General features: G+C 45.3%; 1 protein-coding gene and 1 non-coding gene across 3 annotated transcripts in view; both read left to right on the forward strand.

Annotated features, from left to right (window-relative positions):
* DSP (desmoplakin) overlaps positions 1-16,470 on the forward strand; it is a 42,198-nt gene extending 25,728 nt beyond the window's left edge. The window contains exons 13-24 of one of the 2 annotated variants that reach the window (XM_029244440.1): positions 719-845; positions 1,624-1,825; positions 2,079-2,305; positions 2,972-3,138; positions 3,827-3,965; positions 4,476-4,669; positions 5,801-5,963; positions 7,053-7,136; positions 7,697-7,804; positions 8,384-8,482; positions 9,252-11,546; positions 12,547-16,470. In XM_029244440.1, coding sequence (XP_029100273.1) covers positions 719-845; positions 1,624-1,825; positions 2,079-2,305; positions 2,972-3,138; positions 3,827-3,965; positions 4,476-4,669; positions 5,801-5,963; positions 7,053-7,136; positions 7,697-7,804; positions 8,384-8,482; positions 9,252-11,546; positions 12,547-15,771 — 7,030 coding nt within the window. In that variant the 3' untranslated portion in view covers positions 15,772-16,470. The remainder of the gene's footprint in view (positions 1-718; positions 846-1,623; positions 1,826-2,078; positions 2,306-2,971; positions 3,139-3,826; positions 3,966-4,475; positions 4,670-5,800; positions 5,964-7,052; positions 7,137-7,696; positions 7,805-8,383; positions 8,483-9,251; positions 11,547-12,546) is intronic. The other variant, XM_029244441.1, reaches the window with a different exon arrangement.
* Positions 7,191-7,292, forward strand: LOC114908171. Its single transcript, XR_003796868.1, has one exon. It is a non-coding gene; the product is annotated as a U6 spliceosomal RNA (small nuclear RNA).
* Positions 16,471-19,316: the final 2,846 nt, after the last annotated feature.

Raw genomic sequence — 19,316 nt, forward strand, 5'->3', positions numbered from 1 at the left:
TATTGCTGTCACCTCCCCCCAGAGGGGGACCCGGTGAAGGTCCCTTTGCCTTGTCTTGAGGTTTTCTGTTGCAGATACTGTGGTTATCTTGGGAAGATGAAAAAGAATATCTGACAGTAGAGGAGCTCATTCTGGCCATGCACTTTAAAGACGTTGTTTTGAAATTCTTTTGCCTTTTAGACCATCAGTAGTTTGGCCGGTAGCCACAAATAGAAAATGCACTTGGCATCAGTATTTGGCCACCAGTAGGTGGCGCATTCATTTGACAGATTGTCTAGGGCACATTTTTCCAAACCTTTTATGATGGAAGTCTTCAGCCCGCTCAGGGTGGGGTGAGAGTAGCCCAGTGAGCCCGTGTCCAAGCTCCAGCAGGCGTTCTGTGACCCGAGACCCATTTCTCACTGTTGCCTGCACGGCGCCAGACCTCCGTTAATTAAAAAGTTGTTGACAAACAAGCCAACGACCACAAATTGTACTGCCTGTTTTGACCGAAATGATTCCAATGTATCGAAACCCATGTCGGTCATGGAGAATGTACTTTTGGGTATTAGTCTAAATCCATTGAAATGTTGAATGTTTTGCAAATGCTCCATTCACCCATTGCTCTGTTAGTTCTCCTTTGAGTTTTCTGTGCCATTGGGGGAGCGTGGCCAGGTTTCCCGTTTGGGATGAACTTGGAGAGCCGGGCTAGTGTGCTTTTTCCCTCTGCACCTCCTAGGATCGAGCAGTACTACGAAGCCATCCTGGCCCTGTGGAACCAGCTCTACATCAACATGAAGAGCCTGGTGTCCTGGCACTACTGCATGATCGACATTGAGAAGATCAAGACCATGACCATCGCCAAGGTACGTCCTCAGAACCACCCGCTGCCTGGAGGGGCCCCCCAGCTGCTCCCTGACGTGCGGTTTCTACCAGGCAAACCTAGCTGTGTGGCTGATGCTTTTGTGTGTCAACACGAGAGTCGGCTGAGCCTTCCTTAGAGGTCCTAGTCCGTCCAACACAGGATGGGAGGGATTCGCACCCGGCCGGTTAGGAGACAAACAGAAGTACTAATTAAAGTTACCGGACAAGCCAGAAGCCCCTGTGGGAAAGGCATGAGGTCCTGTGGTACTCAGGGTCCCACTCTCCTTAGATGTAATGGAAAGTGAGGGCATAGGTATTGACTGGATAGCACAGAAGTAAAAGGTGGGGTTGAATTCTTGGAAGCATTAGTTACCCTAGATCAGTGGTTTTCAGGTAGTGGCCCAAGAATCCAGGTGAGGGAGTCCTTTGGGATGACAGGGACAGCAGGGAGGAGAGGGGCAGGGAATGGGTAAGTTGGGGGCTTCCCTTTACCCCTTTAACTCTTTTCAGTCGGAGCAGCTTTGCTGTGATCTGCTTGACATTTGGGGCTTCTGAGTCCTATTTCCTTTGAGGAAGAAAATTCCATAGGAAGAAGAAAATTGACAACCCACTGCTTTGGTTCTTAGGCGCAAGCTCTAAATCATCAAAGACCTTTTCTGCCTTAATGGGTCTTTGAGGGGCGTTGCCTCAAGCGCCACTAGAGTAGTAGTGCATTTCCCAGGAAGCTTTCTTGGCCACGCTCTGGGGCCAAGAAACACTCCCCGCCTGGTTTATTTCCAGCTGAAAACGATGCGGCAGGAAGATTACATGAAGACAATATCTGACCTTGAGTTACGCTACCAAGACTTCATCAGAGACAGCCAAGGCTCAGAGATGTTTGGAGATGATGACAAGAGGAAAATACAGACCCAGTTCACGGATGCCCAGAAACACTACCAGACCCTGGTCATACAGCTCCCCGGCTACCCGCAGCAACAGACAGGTTGGTTTAGAGCCAGTCCTTCTTTGTAACCACCATACATGCCGTTTTCAAAAGAAAGTACGTAGTTTGCCAAAAACTAGTTGCAGAACCACTTCTTTGAAAGATCGTATATCAAAAGTCATTGAGATGCTAGGTTTTCAGAACCAAATCAAAAGAAGTAGCGACACTTTCATGCAGCATGGATGTTTTCTTGAGGCCTTGCGCCCTTCTAGCCAAGAAGTCTCTGATTTTTGTGGTCCTAACATTTTTACAGTAACCACAACTGAAATCACTCATCTTGGTTCCTGCCAAGCTGTCAACCATAATAAAGTAACTGAAACCAACAGAGAAAATGACAAGCAGGAAACGTGCTTGCTGATGGAGCTCCAGAAGATTCGCAGGCAGATGGAGCTCTGTGAGAGCAAAATGACCCTTAAAAACATCCTTCTGGCAGATCAAGGGTCTTTGCACCACATCACAGTGAAAATAAACGAGCTAAAGGTAGGTATCCATTAATGTTTTGCTTGATTCTAGGTATATTTATATTTAACTGTGAAGTAGTAAAAAAAGACCTCCTGGTTTAAATATTTATAGGCAAGAAACCTTCATTTTCAAAAAAAGAGGCTTCTGGCACAATTTCCTTTGTTCTTTCCCATGCTGCCGAATCTGTGGAAAGATACCAGGCTGGGGATTAAACCGCCTTTGCTGTTAGTTTGTGGGCCACTCAGTCCGGCTGCAATGTTTTTCCTTTTCTGCAATGTAGTGCTTTGTAGATTTCGAAAGTTTTCACAAACATTAATTTGGCTTCTGCCTGAAACAGCCTATGATGTGGGCTAGACAGGTAGAATGATCTTACTTGTAGACAGTAGGGGGTGGGGTAAGAGCTGCAAGGCATCGGCCGAGCTGGGACTGCAGCCCAGGTGTTTCAGTGTCAAGCTCAGCGATCTCTTCCGCTCAGCCAGGCCCGGGCGCTGCGCTGGAATCTACGAGGTATATATTCTAAGGAAGAGGGTCACATTTACCCAGTGCTGGTAAGGCCTCCCTGATGAAGGACATGAAAGGTCAACTCTCACTTGAGTCGTTCACATTTCGTGGGCCTTTTGAGGACATGAATGACGGTGAGAAGCATACAGCTAAATCAGAAGCGCTTCCCTTCTTTTCGGACAGGGCTTACAGAATGATTCTCAAGCAATTGCTCAAGTTCTCAACCAGCTGAAGGACATGATGGCTAACTTCAGAGGTTCGGAAAAATATTGCTATTTGCAGAATGAGGTATTCGGATTGTTTCAGAAACTGGAAAATATCAATGGCGTCACAGACGGCTACTTAAATAGGTAAACGCGACTGACACTGATCTCAGATATTTGGCTTTTCTCAAGCTTCGTTTTCTGAGACTTCATTTGCATTATGTGGTGGTTGCTGGAGCTCTTGCCTTATGGGTTCTCTTTTCATTGGAGCCTCACTCACATTCTTCTGTGCTTTTGAGAGAGGGTCCTCCAGCCTAGGGTGCCAATCCCATTGTTCTGAACTCCACTGTCTCTTCCAGCCAAGGCATCCTCTAAAGACCAGAACTTAGAATTCTTCCATTGATGCAAGATGGTGTTCTGAGTCATGAAAGAGGGAAAAAATGAGGGCTTCCCTGGTGGCGTAGTGGTTGAGAGTCCGCCTGCCGATGCAGGGGACGCAGGTTCGTGTCCCGGTCAGGGAGGATCCCGCGTGCCGCGGAGCGGCTGGGCCCGTGAGCCGTGGCCGCTGGGCCTGCGCGTCCAGAGCCTGTGCTCCGCAGCGGGAGGGGCCACAATGGTGAGAGGCCCACGTACCGCAAAAAAAAAAAAAAGAAAGAAAGAAAAAAAAAAAAAGAGGGAAAAAATGTACTGCTCCGTAACTTATAAAATAAGCAGAGTAAATTTTTATCTGCTTTCATATTGTTCCCTTTTACGAAGAGTGGCGAGAGCCCGAGAGAGTTTCCAAGTCTAATTATGTCGCCGGCAATTTTATTTTTGCCTCTTCGGCACTCGACAGCTTGTGCGTGGTGAGAGCACTCCTGCAGGCCATCCTCCAGACGGAAGACATGCTGAAGGTTTACGAAGCCAAGCTTACTGAAGATGAGACTGTTTGCCTAGATCTGGATAAAGTGGAAGCTTACCGCTGCGGACTGAAGGTAAGGAGAAGGGTTGAACAGAGAGCGGACCGGCTTATGGGAAAGAATACAGGACTACTCAGCCCCCGGTGGTAGAGCCTCACTAAGTCTTCATGGGTTTGGAGGATTACTGGATTTCGTTGGCCACACGTGGTTGACATCAGCCGTTATCTCTAGAGCACTGTTGTCCAGAGCGTGTTGGCAGGACCTACGTGAGAAAGTCCGTTTGTGGTGAGATTAGTCTGGGGAACGCGAGTTAACCACAGTTAAGCTGGTACTGTAGTACTTCTCAGGACCTTTAATAGGTTAATAGATTTTATAATTTTTCAGGAACGGAATGGAGTGTGATATGTAGCATTTCTCAAACTAATTTACACATCGAATCCTTTTTTTTTTTTTTAACCGAGTTGGCACAAGGAACTAGGTCACTGGCACAAATATAGGATATGCAATCAGTAGATATATTTTCCTTGCGGTGTAGCATCAAGCGGGAATGCGGTTAATTTGTACTTTTTTTTCCTCCTGTGACAGAAAATTAAAAACGACTTGAACTTGAAGAAGTCCTTGTTGGCCACCATGAAGACAGAATTGCAGAAAGCCCAGCAGATCTACTCCCAGACTTCACAGCAGTATCCAATGTACGACCTGGACCTGGGCAAGTTCAGTGAAAAAGTCACACAGCTGACAGATCGCTGGCAAAGAATCGATAAACAGATAGACTACAGGTGTGCCAACCTCCTTCCGTACTTTCTTCCCATTTGGTTGTTCCCAAGATAATGTCGCTTGAAGTCATCACTGTAAAAAACAGTGGTTTTGTTTTGTGTGTAAGTTCAGCATCCTGGGAGCTCTCTTCACGCACTGGCTGTGGGCACCTTTGTTGACAACAGGAAGAGAGTACATCCAGTAGCCGAGCTTGAACCAACCTGTGTCAGAGGCCCTTCAGGTTCTTAGGGAAATAATGGAAGCCATTGATCAAGTTCTTTTGTGCCCTGTAAACTCCTATTATGACTGTTGGAAGGAGTAGCTCCTTTGATGGAGCATTTTCCAAAAGTTTGTGAAAATTAAATCTTACACAAAAGAAATGCCTTACTGCAAATGAGGGTTTAAAAATATCTCCTGAATCTTGCTTATCGTTTATTTTACAAGCAGTGCTTCTTAAAAACATCTCTATTGATATATAATTCACATGCCGTATAACCCACCCACCAAAAGTGTCCAAGTCACTGGTTTTTAGTATATTCAGAATGTGTAACCATCACCACAGTCTAAGTTTAGAACATTTTCATCACCCTAAAAAAAAAACCCCATATCCACTGGCAGTCCCTCCCCATTTCCTCCCAACCGTCCAGCCCCAAACCACCACCATTCTACTTGCTGTCTCTATAGATTTGTGAATTATTCTGGACATTTCCTATGAATAGAAAGATACAATATGTGGTCCTTTGTGAATTTGTTTTCACTTAACGTAATGTTTTCCAGGTTTATCCATGGTGTAGCACGTGTCAGTACTTCATTTCTTTTTATGACTGTATAATATTCCATTGTATGGCTCCATGGTGTAGCACGTGTCGGTACTTCACTTCTTTTCATGACTGTATAATATTCCATTGTATGGCTAGACCACATTGTGTTTATTCTTTCATCAACTGATGGACATTTGGGCTGCTCCCAGTTTTTGGCTATCGTGAAAAGTGTTGCTACAAACATTCATGTATAATTTTTTGTGTGGATGTCTGTTTTCAGTTCTCTTGAGTATGTGCCAGGTGGAATTGCCGGGTCATGGGGTAACTCTGCGTTAAATACTTTTGCAGAGCAATAGCGATATTTAATAATTTTATTATCTCTGTTTGCCCCAGATTATGGGACCTGGAGAAACAAATCAAGCAACTGAGGAATTACCGTGATAACTATCAGACTTTCTGCAAATGGCTCTGTGATGCCAAACGCTGCCAGGATAACTTAGAATCCATGAAGTTTGGAGATTCCAGCATGGTCATGCAATTTTTGAATGAGCAGAAGGTATAAGGCAATTTGTCATTGCATAGATGTCACTGGGTGTAACCTGTGTTTTCCTCTGGTTTTCGTAGCAGTACTTAGGTTTAAAATGATAAGTTTTTTAAAAACTTTATTGAAGTGTAGTTGATTTACAGTGTTGTGTTAGTTTCAGGTGTACAGCACGGTGATTCAGTTATACATATATATACATTCTTTCTCATATTCTTTTCCATTATGGTTTATCACAGGATATTGAATATAGTTCCCTGTGCTACACACTAGGACCTTGTTGTTTGTCCATTCTGTGTATAATAGTTTCCGTCTGCTAACCCCAAACCCCCAGTCCATCCTTTCCCCCTGCCACCCTTGGCTACCACAAGTCTGTTCTTGCTGTCTGTGAGTCTGTTTCTGCTTCATAAATAAGTTCGTTTGTGTCATATTTTAGATTCCACAGATAAGTGATATTATATGGTATTTGTCTTTGTCTTTCTGACTTACTGCCCCTAGTATGATAATCTCTAGGTCCATCTATGTTGCTGCGAATGGCATTATTTCACTCTTTTTTATGGCTGAGTAGTATTCCAGCTGTGTCTATATACCACATCTTCTTTATCCATTCATCTGTCAATGGACATTTAGGTTGTTTCCATTTCTTGGCTATTGTAAATACTGCCACTGTGAACATGGGGATGCATGTATCTTTTCATGAAATGATAAATAATTACTATTACTAGTCCATTTTATGAATGCTTAAATAGTGTCCAGAGGAAAAGCAATTGAGAAATTTACAAAGAAATGCAGTTGTGAACATGGAAATAATGTAACGACCGTCATAGTAAAGTATCTTTATAAATTGAGGTGATAGGACCAGAAGAGAGTGCCAGCCAGATAGTAACCTCTTAGATCATAAGAACTTGAAGATCTTTCTTCTATTTTCTGAATAGAAAACATGCTCATCTCCTAAGGTTTAACTGTGAGACTATGGGGTCTGAACGTGTAGTCATAAACTGAGGGAAAAAAAAAAACAAGTAACAGTGGTTAAAGAATGAAAAAAACATTTATTTTAAATATGTCTACATTTTAACATTTGTAAATATTTCCTTTTCTGTATAGAACTTGCACAGTGATATAAGTGGCAAACGAGACAAATCAGAAGAAGTACAAAAACTTGCCGAACTTTGTGCAAATTCAATTAAGGTCTGTACGTTTCACAAAGAATGTTGGTGTTTCATCAAGAATATTATTAACCATGTTTGCTTCGGCAGCACATATATTAAAACGAACGATACAGAGATTATTAGCCTGCCCTTGTGCAGGGATGACATGCAAATTCATGAAGTGTTCCATACTTTTTTTAATAAAAGAATGTTATTAGCTACATTATTTTCTGATTCACTTTAAAGATTACAGACTTCTTGAGGACAACGGTTATGGTTTTTATATAATCTCTCGTGAACAAACTGTAAATGCTGTTATCCATTAGCTTGAATTGATTATACATTGGCAGTATCTACGGGAATGGGCCGGTCTTCATCCTTTAGACTGGTGGCGTGTGCAGAGATCTCCATTTTGCATATAAAGTGGTGCTGCTTGGTTTAATAATGTCATATGTTGCTTGGACACTAGCAGCACGTGATGGCCTTTGGGGTTGGACGTTAGAAGTACAGCTTGGTGATTTAAAGCTTGGGAACTGTAGCCATCAGTGACTCCTTTTAAGTCAATTAAGTATGTTTTTCTGAAACATTATTATTCTGCAGGATTATGAACTGCAGCTGGCGTCATACACCTCAGGACTGGAAACTCTACTGAACATACCTATCAAGAGAACCATCGTTCAGTCTCCTTCTGGGATGATTCTGCAAGAGGTAGATATGTCATTACCCATCTCTTAGAGCTCGCCCCTCCCTCTGCATCTTCTCTTTTCCCTGTCTTTCCTACCCTCCCTGAATTCATCTCTTGCCATAGGGTATCCATTCAAAAAGGTTTAATAGGTTATCCTCTCTCTAGTGTAAGTCATCAGCATAATGCATTTTAGGGAATGATCAGTGAGAAGTCTGGGTCTATTGCTCATACATTAGAATCTTTGCAGAAACTGGGCTTAAATTCTGGGTTTAGTGAGGGGGACATTTAAAGAGTGGAAAATATCCAGTTGATTTCTAAAAGACAACTTCTTCTCAAAGGTGTCAGAGAACATCACCCATCAGATGGTTTAGGGGGAACACCCTGGAGTGATGAGGATGAAGTGTAAGGTTTTGGGCCCTTTGTTTTATTGTACTTTATTCTTTTATTGGGTTTTGGAATTAGCACAGGTGAAAGAAGGGAATTCACTCTTTAAAATATAATTTCACTACTGGATCGTTTTAGAAAACAGAGTTGGTCAGCTTGCGTAGGACTTCTTTTGAACGCAGGACCTTTGATTTTTCCTTGCACTTCTTTTCTCCAAGGCTGCAAATATGCATGTTCGGTACATAGAACTTCTCACAAGGTCTGGAGACTATTACAGATTCTTAAGTGAGATGCTGAAGAGTTTGGAAGATCTGAAGGTAACTTACTTTATTTCCTTGGAGGATCAAAAAAGAAAATAGAATGGAACTTAATTATTACTGCCTCGTTATAACATGAATTTGGACATACTCATTGGCAAAACTGTATTTCCTCTAAACAGTTAGTATGATATAGTTTATTCATAAATCAGGTGTCAGTCCTATTCTCCAGTACACTGCTCGGAATGCACTCAGGTAGTATTTTCAAAATTATAGCTATTTTACCTTGCCATAACCCCCAGTAATTTCATTTAATGTTTGGTCAAGGAATTTGCTTTCTTTCTCTCTTTGTGTTAAATCAAGAAGAACGTCCAGGGCTAGCTGGATTTGAATTTTCCATGTCGAATGGTTGTTTAACTTAATCCTCATTTCTAGTATTCGAATTGAGTTTATATGGAAACTTACTTGATACCTGGAAATAAAGGAAACATAATTTAGGAGATCATAAGCTTTTGGTCTTGGAAGAAATTCCCTCATTCACGGATGAGGAAGCTGAAACTCAGAGAGGGTAGATCCCTTACTAAGATCGCGCAAGCAGTTGACGGAAGAATTATGACAAGAATACAGATGTCTTGAATTTTTTGTCTAGTAGCTCTTGCCTTGTATCAGTGTCTACATGTGTGCTCGTGTGTGCGTGCTTGTCTGTGTGTGTGCAGGTGTGTAACAGGAAATGAGAAAGCACGTTGGTCTTGGGGGGAGGAAGTACCACTTCTTTCTTATGATGTGAGGCATCTTTCTTTCAACACGCTTTCTGATTTCCCTTCCACAGCTGAAAAATACCAAGATTGAAGTTTTGGAAGAGGAGCTCAGGCTGGCCCGAGACGCCAACTCTGAAAACTGCAGTAAGAACAAATTCCTGGATCAGAACCTGCAGAAATACCAGGCGGAGTGTTCCCAGTTCAAAGCAAAGCTCGTGAGCCTGGAGGAGCTGAAGAGACAGGCTGAGCTGGATGGCAAGTCAGCCAAACAAAATCTAGACAAGTGCTACAGCCAAATCAAAGAGCTCAATGAGAAGATCACCCGGCTGACTTACGAGATTGAGCATGAAAAGCGAAGCAGGAAAACCATGGAAGACAGGTTTGATCAACAGAAGAACGACTATGACCAGCTGCAGAAAGCGAGGCAGAGCGAGAAGGAGAGCCTTGGCTGGCAGAAAATAGAGTCTGAGAAAGCCATCAAGGAGAAGGAGTTCGAGATAGAGAGGTTGAGGGTTCTTCTGCAGGAGGAGGGTACCCGGAAGCGAGAATATGAAAATGAGCTGGCAAAGGTAAGAAACCACTATAATGAGGAGATGAGTAATTTAAGGAACAAGTACGAAACAGAGATTAACATCACAAAGACTACCATCAAGGAGATATCCATGCAAAAAGAGGATGATTCCAAAAACTTCCAAAACAAGCTCGATAGATGCATGAAGGAGAATCGAGATCTGAAGGATGAGATTGTCCGGCTCACCGACAGCATCCTGCAGACCACGGAGCAGCGGAGGCGGGCAGAAGAGGATGCCCTGCAGCAGAAGGCCTGTGGCTCCGAGATGCTGCAGAAGAAGCAGCATCTGGAGATGGAGCTGAAGCAGGTCATCCAGCAGCGCTCCGAGGACAGCGCCAGGCACAAGCAGTCCCTGGAGGAGGCTGCCAAGACCATCCAGGACAAAAACAAGGAGATCGAAAGACTCAAAGCTGAGTTTCAGGAGGAGGCCAAGCACCGTCGGGAATATGAGAATGAACTGGCTAAGGTAAGGAGCAATTATGATGAGGAAATCATTAGCTTAAAGAACCAGTTCGAGACGGAGATCAACATCACCAAGACGACCATCCACCAGCTCACCCTGAAGAAGGAGGAGGACACCAGCGGCTACCGAGCCCAGATAGACAACCTCACCAAGGAAAACCGGAGCCTCTCGGAAGAAGTAACAAAGCTGAAGAACGCTCTAGCCCAGACCACGGAGAACCTCAGGAGGGTCGAAGAGAACGTCCAGCAGCAAAAGGCCGCGGGCTCGGAAATGTCGCAGCGGAAACAGCAGCTGGAGGTGGAGCTGAAGCAGGTCACGCAGTTGCGGATGGAAGAGAGCACACGGTACCGGCAGTCTCTGGATGATGCCGCCAAGACGATCCAGGATAAAAACAAGGAGATAGAGAGGCTAAAGCAGCTGACAGAGACGGAAGCAAAGCAGCGGAAGTGTCTGGAGGATGAGAAGGCCAAGTGGCAGAGGGCACAGTGTGAGCTGCAGAAGGCCTGCAGCAGTGCCACGGAGACGGTCAGCAAACTGAGGGTGCAGGAACAGGAGCTGATATGCCTGAGGACGGACTACGAGCGGGTGTCCCAGGAGAGGGCCGTCAGGGACCAGGACATCGCCCGCTGCCAGAGCTCCCTGAAGGAGCTGCAGCTGCAGAAGCAGAAGGCAGAGGAGGAGCTGGTGTGGCTGAAGCGGGCGGCCTCCGAGGACTCCTGCAGGAGGAAGAAGCTAGAGGAGGAGCTGGAGACCCTGCGGGGGTCCCTGAAGGAGCAGGCGATCCAGGTCACCAGCCTGACCCAGCAGCTGGAGCAGGCGTCCATCGTCAAACAGAGGAGCGAGGACGAGCTGCGGCAGCAGCGGGACGCTCTGGACGGCCACCTGCGGGAGAAGCAGAGGAGCGAGGACGAGCTGCGCGGGCTGGCCTCCCAGGTCGAGGCCCTGCGGCGGCAGCTGCAGCAGGAGCGGGAGGACGCCAGGCAGGCGCAGGGGCGGAGCGAGCATTTCCAGAAGGCCGTTGAGGACAAGAGCAGGAGCCTGAACGAGAGCAGGCTTGAAATCGAGAGGCTGCAGTCGCTGACCGAGAACCTCACCAAGGAGCACCTGCTGCTTGAGGGGGAACTGCGGAACCTCCGGCTGGAGTACGATGACCTCCAGCAGGGCCGCAGCGGGGCTGAGCACGACAAAGACGCCACCATCTCGGAGCTCCGGAGCCAGCTGCAGATCAGCAACACCCGGACCCTGGAGCTGCAGGGCCTGATTAATAATTTACAGAGAGAGAGGGAAAATTTGAGACAGGAAATTGAGAAATTCCAAAAGCAGGCATTAGAGGTATTCACAAATATTTGATCGCCGCTTCACTTCCTCTCAACTAATTCCCTCCACGGTCCTCCCAGCTGGGCTGTGCTCTTGCTGCTGGGCTGGATGCTTGCATACGTTTCGCTTTTCTTTTTGATGCTGTGCTGCTGTCTGTCCTAATCCAGACGCTGCTTCAGGGTAATTTCAGTGCCATTTGCCCTCCTCTTCTACTCCCACAACGAGTGCCCGTCCCTGTGTAACCCGCACTTGGCTCTGCTCTTCCAACTTTGGCTGGGGTGTAACATCTGAGCTCACGTCCTCTCAGTGTTCCACTCTGTTTTCTAGAAGGTGGCTCTTTGTGAGCTGTGACATAACGTTTGTAATTGAAGTTTTCCTAAATAAAAGCCACATTAAATGGGTTTTCTGTGCAGTTTTTAAATCGCTTTCTTGCTTGCTTATGTGATTTTTCTGCATGCGTTATTCTCTGCTCTTTTCATCGTGGCCCTAATATGTTTCTTTTTGTTTGACTTTTCTTCTTTTAACCCCTAATTAAAACACTCAACCTCTTTAACTTCTAATACGTTTGACTTCTTTAGACAATATTTGTGTGGGGCTGGGTGAGGGGTGTGCGTATGTCTGTAGATTTGTATTGCTTTATTAAACATGTGAGTATAGCTGTAACAGGTGAAATGTGGGTACGGCAGGTGGGATAACCTGGAATAAAACTCCCCATATCTGTTCAAACCGTAATTACTATTAAGGGTAAGCCAGGTCTACAGCTGCTCCTATTTCCTTCTGTGGAAAAATATAGAAAGTACAGAAGCCATTTATCAAAGTGGCAACATGTATCTACAGAATTTTTTTCAGGAACTTGTAAGATAACAAAATTAACAGTATGCTCAAGGAAAAGAAAAGGGCCGATAAGTAAATATACTTTTTTAAAAAATATAGGAAAAGAAGTTAAATGATAATGGTCCTGTGATATGATCACATCATTATTTTTCCCCATTTCTTTCTTTTTTTTGCATTCTAGGCATCTAATAGGATTCAGGAATCCAAGAATCAGTGCTCTCAGGTGGTGCAGGAGAGAGAGAGCCTCCTGGTGAAAATCAAAGCTCTGGAGCAAGACAAGGCCAGGCTGCAGAGGCTGGAGGATGAGCTGAATCACGCCAAAGTGACCCTCGAGGCAGAAAGCAGGGTGAAACAGCGCCTGGAGTGTGAGAAACAGCAGATCCAGAACGACCTGAACCAGTGGAAAACGCAGTGTTCCCGCAAAGAGGAGACTGTTAGGAAGATAGAGTCCGAAAGAGAAAAGAGCGAGAGAGAGAAGAATAGCCTTAGGAGTGAGATTGAAAGACTCCAGGCGGAGATCAAGAGGATCGAGGAGAGGTGCCAGCGGAAGCTGGAGGATTCCAGCAGGGAGACCCAGTCCCAGCTGGAGACAGAGCGCTCCCGGCTTCAGAGGGAGATCGACAAACTCAAGCAGCGCCCGTATGGGTCCCACCGCGAGACCCAGACTGAGTACGAGTGGTCCGTTGACTCCTCGAAGCTGGTGTTTGACGGACTGAGGAAGAAGGTGACGGCGCTGCAGCTGTACGAGTGCCAGCTGATTGACAAAACAACCCTGGACAAACTGCTGAAGGGGAAAAAGTCAGTGGAAGAAGTTGCTTCTGAGATCCAGCCTTTCCTTCGGGCAGCGGGCGCTATCGCTGGAGTTTCCACTTCCCTTAAGGAGAAATACTCTTTGGTAGAGGCCAAGAGAAAGAAATTGATCACCCCAGAATCCACAGTCATGCTTCTGGAGGCCCAGGCAGCCACTGGTGGTATAATTGATCCCCACAGGAACGAGAAGCTGACTGTTGACAGTGCCATAGCTCGGGACCTCATCGACTTCGATGACCGCCAGCAGATATACACAGCAGAGAAAGCCGTCACTGGGTTTGATGACCCATTTTCAGGCAAGACGGTATCTGTGTCCGAAGCCATCAAGAAAAATTTGCTCGATCGGGAAATCGGAATGCGTCTGCTGGAAGCCCAGATTGCTTCAGGGGGTGTGGTGGACCCTGTGAACAGCGTCTTTTTGCCGAAAGATATAGCCTTGGCTCGTGGGCTGATTGACAGAGATCTGTATCGGTCCCTGAACGATCCCCGAGATAGTCAGAAGAACTTCATGGATCCGGTCACCAAAAAGAAGGTCAGTTACATGCAGCTGAGGGAAAGGTGCAGAATCGAACCACACACTGGTCTGCTGCTGCTGTCAGTACAGAAGAGAAGTATGTCCTTCCAGGGAATCAGACAACCCGTGCCCATCTCTGAGCTGGTTGATTCCGGTATATTGAGACCGTCCACTGTCAATGAACTGGAATCAGGTCAGATTTCTTATGATGAGGTTGGTGAGAGAATTAAGGATTTCCTTCAGGGTTCAAGCTGCATCGCAGGCATCTACAGTGAGACCACAAAACAGAAGCTTGGCATTTACGAGGCCATGAAAATTGGCTTGGTCCGACCTGGTACTGCCCTGGAGCTCCTGGAAGCGCAAGCAGCTACTGGCTTCATCGTGGATCCTGTTAGCAACTTGAGGTTACCGGTGGAGGAAGCCTACAAAAGAGGTCTGGTGGGCATCGAGTTCAAGGAGAAGCTCCTGTCTGCGGAACGAGCTGTCACCGGCTACAACGACCCTGAAACAGGAAACACCATCTCCTTGTTCCAAGCCATGAACAAGGAACTCATCGAAAAGGGCCATGGCATTCGCTTGTTGGAAGCACAGATTGCAACCGGTGGGATCATCGACCCGAAGGAAAGCCACCGCCTGCCCGTTGACATAGCGTACAAGAGGGGCTACTTCAATCAGGAGCTCAATGAGATTCTCTCGGATCCAAGTGATGATACAAAAGGATTCTTTGACCCAAACACTGAAGAAAACCTTACGTATCTGCAACTGAAAGAAAGGTGCATTAAGGATGAGGAAACGGGGCTGTGTCTTCTGCCCCTGAAAGAAAAGAAGAAACAGGTGCAGACATCCCAAAAGAATACCCTCAGGAAGCGCAGAGTGGTCATAGTTGACCCGGAAACCAACAAGGAGATGTCTGTCCAGGAGGCCTACAAGAAGGGCCTCATAGATTACGAAACCTTCAAAGAACTGTGTGAGCAGGAGTGCGAGTGGGAAGAAATAACCATCACTGGATCAGACGGCTCCACCCGGGTGCTCCTGGTAGACAGGAAGACGGGCAGTCAGTATGACGTTCAAGATGCGATTGACAGGGGCCTCATTGACAGGAAGTTCTTTGACCAGTACAAGTCCGGCAGCCTCAGCCTCACTCAGTTTGCTGATATGATCTCCTTGAAGAATGGTGTCGGCAACAGCAGTGGCACCGGGAGTGGCGTCAGCGATGATGTCTTCAGCAGCTCACGACACGAGTCCTTAAGCAAGATTTCCACCGTATCCAGCGTCAGGAATTTAACCATAAAGAGCAGGTCTCTGTCCGAACCCCTGGAAGAATCAAGCCCCATTGCAGCCATCTTCGACACGGAAAACCTGGAGAAGATCTCCATTACGGAAGGGATAGAGCGGGGCATTGTTGACAGCATCACTGGGCAGAGGCTTCTGGAGGCTCAGGCCTGCACGGGCGGCATCATCCACCCAACCACTGGGCAGAAGCTGCCCCTCCAGGATGCCGTCTCCCAGGGCCTGATCGACCAGGATATGGCCACCAGGCTGAAACCTGCTCAGAAAGCCTTCCTCGGCTTTGAAGGAGTGAAGGGAAAGAAGAAGATGTCGGCAGCAGAGGCAGTGAAAGAAAAGTGGCTCCCCTATGAGGCCGGCCAGCGCTTCCTGGAGTTCCAGTACCTCACGGGGGGCCTGGTTGACCCCGAGGTGCAAGGGAGGATAAGCATGGAAGAAGCCATCAGAAAGGGGTACATCGACGGCCGGGCAGCGCAGAGGCTGCAAGACCCCAGCAACTACGGCAAGATCCTGACCTGCCCCAAAACCAAGTTGAAAATATCCTATAAGGATGCCATGAATCGCTCCATGGTGGAAGACATCACCGGCCTGCACCTTCTGGAGGCCGCCTCGGTCTCCTCCAAGGGCCTGCCCAGCCCTTATAACATGTCTTCTGCCCCAGGCTCCCGCTCCGGCTCCCGCTCTGGCTCCCGGTCCGGTTCCCGCAGTGGGTCCCGGAGAGGAAGCTTCGATGCAACAGGGAATTCTTCCCACACCTACTCCTACTCCATTAGCAACAGCTCTATTGGGCACTAGTAGTCGGTTGGAAATGGTTGCTAGACCTTGGCTTTCATTTATATGAATTTTCACTTTACTAAATAATAGAGAAAGAAAACCTTGTGCTTGTAGGATAGTGATAGAACTTTCTAGGCTTAAGAAAACGTAGCCACGGGGGGAATCAAATGGTAAAGGCTGTTCTGGCTTTTTATCTTCTTAGCTTACCTGAACCAATGTCATACACTGGATGTAGCGTATAGGAAGTAGTAATCAGTTGTAAGGAAAACACAAATTGAATCTAGAGTTTGTTTCTTCTCTTCTGTCTTTAGATTTTTGAGTGATGCTTCTTGAACTTCTTATGGCCTATAACCCAGATTTCTGTTCTTGGAGATAAAAATGAAATTGACCTTGTAGTCATCAGTCTGCATCTCATCTAAATATTTCCATTTTCTGTATGAGGAGAAAATTACCCTATCCCCCCGCTCCCCCCCCCCCACAAAAAGAATCCCCCTCAAACCCAAGCATTTTGGAACGCGTCTCCTTGGATTGCATGACCCATATACTCTTAAGTGTACCTGTTTGGTTTGGTATTAATTTGACTGTACGTGCATGATAGTAGCAATCTTTGCTGTCCTTTAGTCAAAGTCTTCTGTTCATTTTGCTTGTCATTTTCTATGTACTTTCAAAGGTGTCTTTATGAAGTTTGCTATTCTGGCAATAAAGTTTTAGACGTTTGAAGTTTTTGCGTTTTGATTTAATAATATGTTCCTACACACAAGGGCATTTAGCAGAAGCTTTTTATTGTAAAATGGGTCTGAAACTGTTTACTAAACATCTATTAAGGAAGACCGTTAAAAAACTGTTCTAGTTCTGAGTTCTTGTTAGAAGTTGGTCTCCTGAAGGTAGTTTTTTCAACATTTATGTACTGGGTAGAGTCCTTGAAAGAAGCCTGTGTAAGGAGGCCAGGCAAGAGGTCAATACCCACTTCTGGCTTATTCTGGACAGTGAATAGCATGGGGAGAAGTCACTGTCATACCCTTTAAAAAACATGAAGTGGCTAAGATTCCATTTTGGGTAGCCTTAAACTACATGGTTGCATTTTTGTCCCCAAAGAGAAGGGAATTGACCTTGAATCTATGAAACTGATTCCTGAAGAGTTCTTGGTTCTCTGTTGAAGGACAACGAACTATAAGCCTATTCTTTGGATCAAAGAAAACTTTTGAAATTCGGACATTTGTTATTAAATTAATAGTACTTTACTGAATGCCTGGTATGTCTAGTATTGGGCTGGGTGCAATGAGGATTCAGTAGAGTTTATAAGACCCTGACTTCAAGGCACGTACAGTCTGGATGGGTACAGAAGACACATGTAAAACAATGACTGGGACAACTTTCATAGAAGCATATATTAATACAATCAGACACATTTGATGGTACAGTAGAAACTAGGAAGACAACTGAAATGCTAATTGTGTAGAACAAAAACGATCATCCTCTAGATAATCCTTAACTTATTGGTGGGGGGGGCTTTTGGCACTTAGGGTGAAAACAGCACTCGTTTCTTCCTTACCTCGCCTCTCTTTTTCTTCCTCTTGGCCCCCTCCCAATTTGGAGGATTTGTTATTAATTTCATTCACTGAATATTGAGTTCTGTGTGCCACACATGGTCCAGAAGCTGTGGATCTAATGGGAGAAGTACCTGGTACAAAAATAGCCCGTGTAGTTTAAAAGGAAGGAAAGTGCCTGGGAAATGCTATGTTGAAGGAAATGAAGGAGGATCCTTACGCCAGAGCTGGGAGGCTGCATTAGCTCGGGCTGCTGTGACGAGATAGCACAGACCCGGTGGCTTAAACAAACACTGATTTTCTTATAGTTCTGGAGGTCAGAAGTCCAAGGTCAAGGTAGATGCCACCAGGGTTGGTTTCTGGTGAGAGCTCTCTTCCGGGCTAACAGGCAGTGAAGGAGCTCTGGCATCTCTTCCTCAACTTAGAAGGACACTAGTTCTGTCACATGAGGGCCCCACCCTTATGACCTCATTTAACCTTAATTACCTCTCCAAATACAGTCACATTGGGGGTTTGGACTTTGAATTTTGGAGGGGACAGAATTCAGCCCAGAATGGAAGCCTAACCTAGAACGGGGGTCAGGAGACCTCTTTAGGAAAATGGTGATTGGACAGATTAACATGAATCAATGGAAAGGAGTTCTTCAGGTTGATATGGTACACCCCCTCCAAGCTGCTGCCACAGTTGTCATTAATTGAGAAATGAGAGAGCTGGATCCTGGAGAGAGGGCATACTTGACCTGGGCTGAGTTTTGATCTGGTTCACGTATACTGTACGTCCACAGAAAAGGGAACTGTATATGTAAATTTTCAACAACAGTCATCACTTCACACCCAAAAATAGACTCACATTTTCCAGGAGGCTTGGCAAACTATGTAATGGCAAACAAAAAGTAAGGATGCTGTGGGCAGAGTATGAATAGACTGCTTCTCGCCACACATCCACTTGTAGCTACTGGCCTGTTTCCATATTATCACCTTTATTTGTGTGTGTGTGTGAGAACTGTGCGATTTGCCTTTGAGAATAGTTCACAAAAGTATACTCCACTGTATACTGCCTGATGGAAGCAAGTGCAAAGGAAAGCAAAGATTTGGCATCAGGCTTGAAAAAAAAAAAAAACATAAGAGGGATTAGATTCTGGTAGTTAAAACCATTTGGGGAAACCAAAAGGGCTGGTTCCAGGTCCTGGGTAGGAAATGTACAGAGTAAACTTGGGTTAATCAAAGCAGGGAAGTACTTGAGGACTGACAGGGATGTGTCAGAGAGACACAGGTGGTTATAGTGGTTTCCACTGGTCAAACTTGGGACCATTTGAGCATCAACAAGAATTATGATGGTTAAAAAAAAATTAAGTCCAAGATACAGGATGGAAATGGACATTGATTATTAATGGGCTGAATCCATATAACAAATACTCATAGTCTTTAGTAAATGCCTCTTGCATTGTTCACTTTGTGTTGACAGCATCATTTAGGCTATGTCAAATACCAGTGATCTTACTATTCAGAAGTCCATGGAACGATGGAAAAATTTTTATTATTGATTTGATCCAATTCAATTTTCTCAAAAATATCAGTATTTTGTATTCACTTTATAATTTCTGCAAACATTTTCTGCTTATAAAACAAGAATTATGATGGTATTGGAGTATGTAATAACGAATTTAAAAACCTTTAATAATGATTTTTAAAAAACCAAACCGTGATTCCATAGTGAAACAAACAATAGAAAAAATGAAGGCGTGGTAAGAATGGCAGCTAATAAACGTGGGAGCATGACAGAGTTACAGAATCATCGGGTACGTAATCAGTAATGTAATCACAGATTCAGTGAAGGATTGTGTGAGTTTGCTGGGAACGGGACGTTCACATGGCCTCAAAGTAGCATCCCTCAGATTACTTACCAAATACCAAGAGGAAAATGTACAGTTACAATGGAGCCATGCAGTCACTGTCTTTACCGAGTGATCAAATTTAGCATTACTGACAGCAGGAGAATCTAAGATATGTGTCCTCTATG

Source organism: Monodon monoceros, unplaced genomic scaffold, assembly GCF_005190385.1.
Source record: "Monodon monoceros isolate NGI ecotype Baffin Bay Population unplaced genomic scaffold, NGI_Narwhal_1 Super_Scaffold_3, whole genome shotgun sequence".
NCBI lineage: Eukaryota > Metazoa > Chordata > Mammalia > Artiodactyla > Monodontidae > Monodon > Monodon monoceros.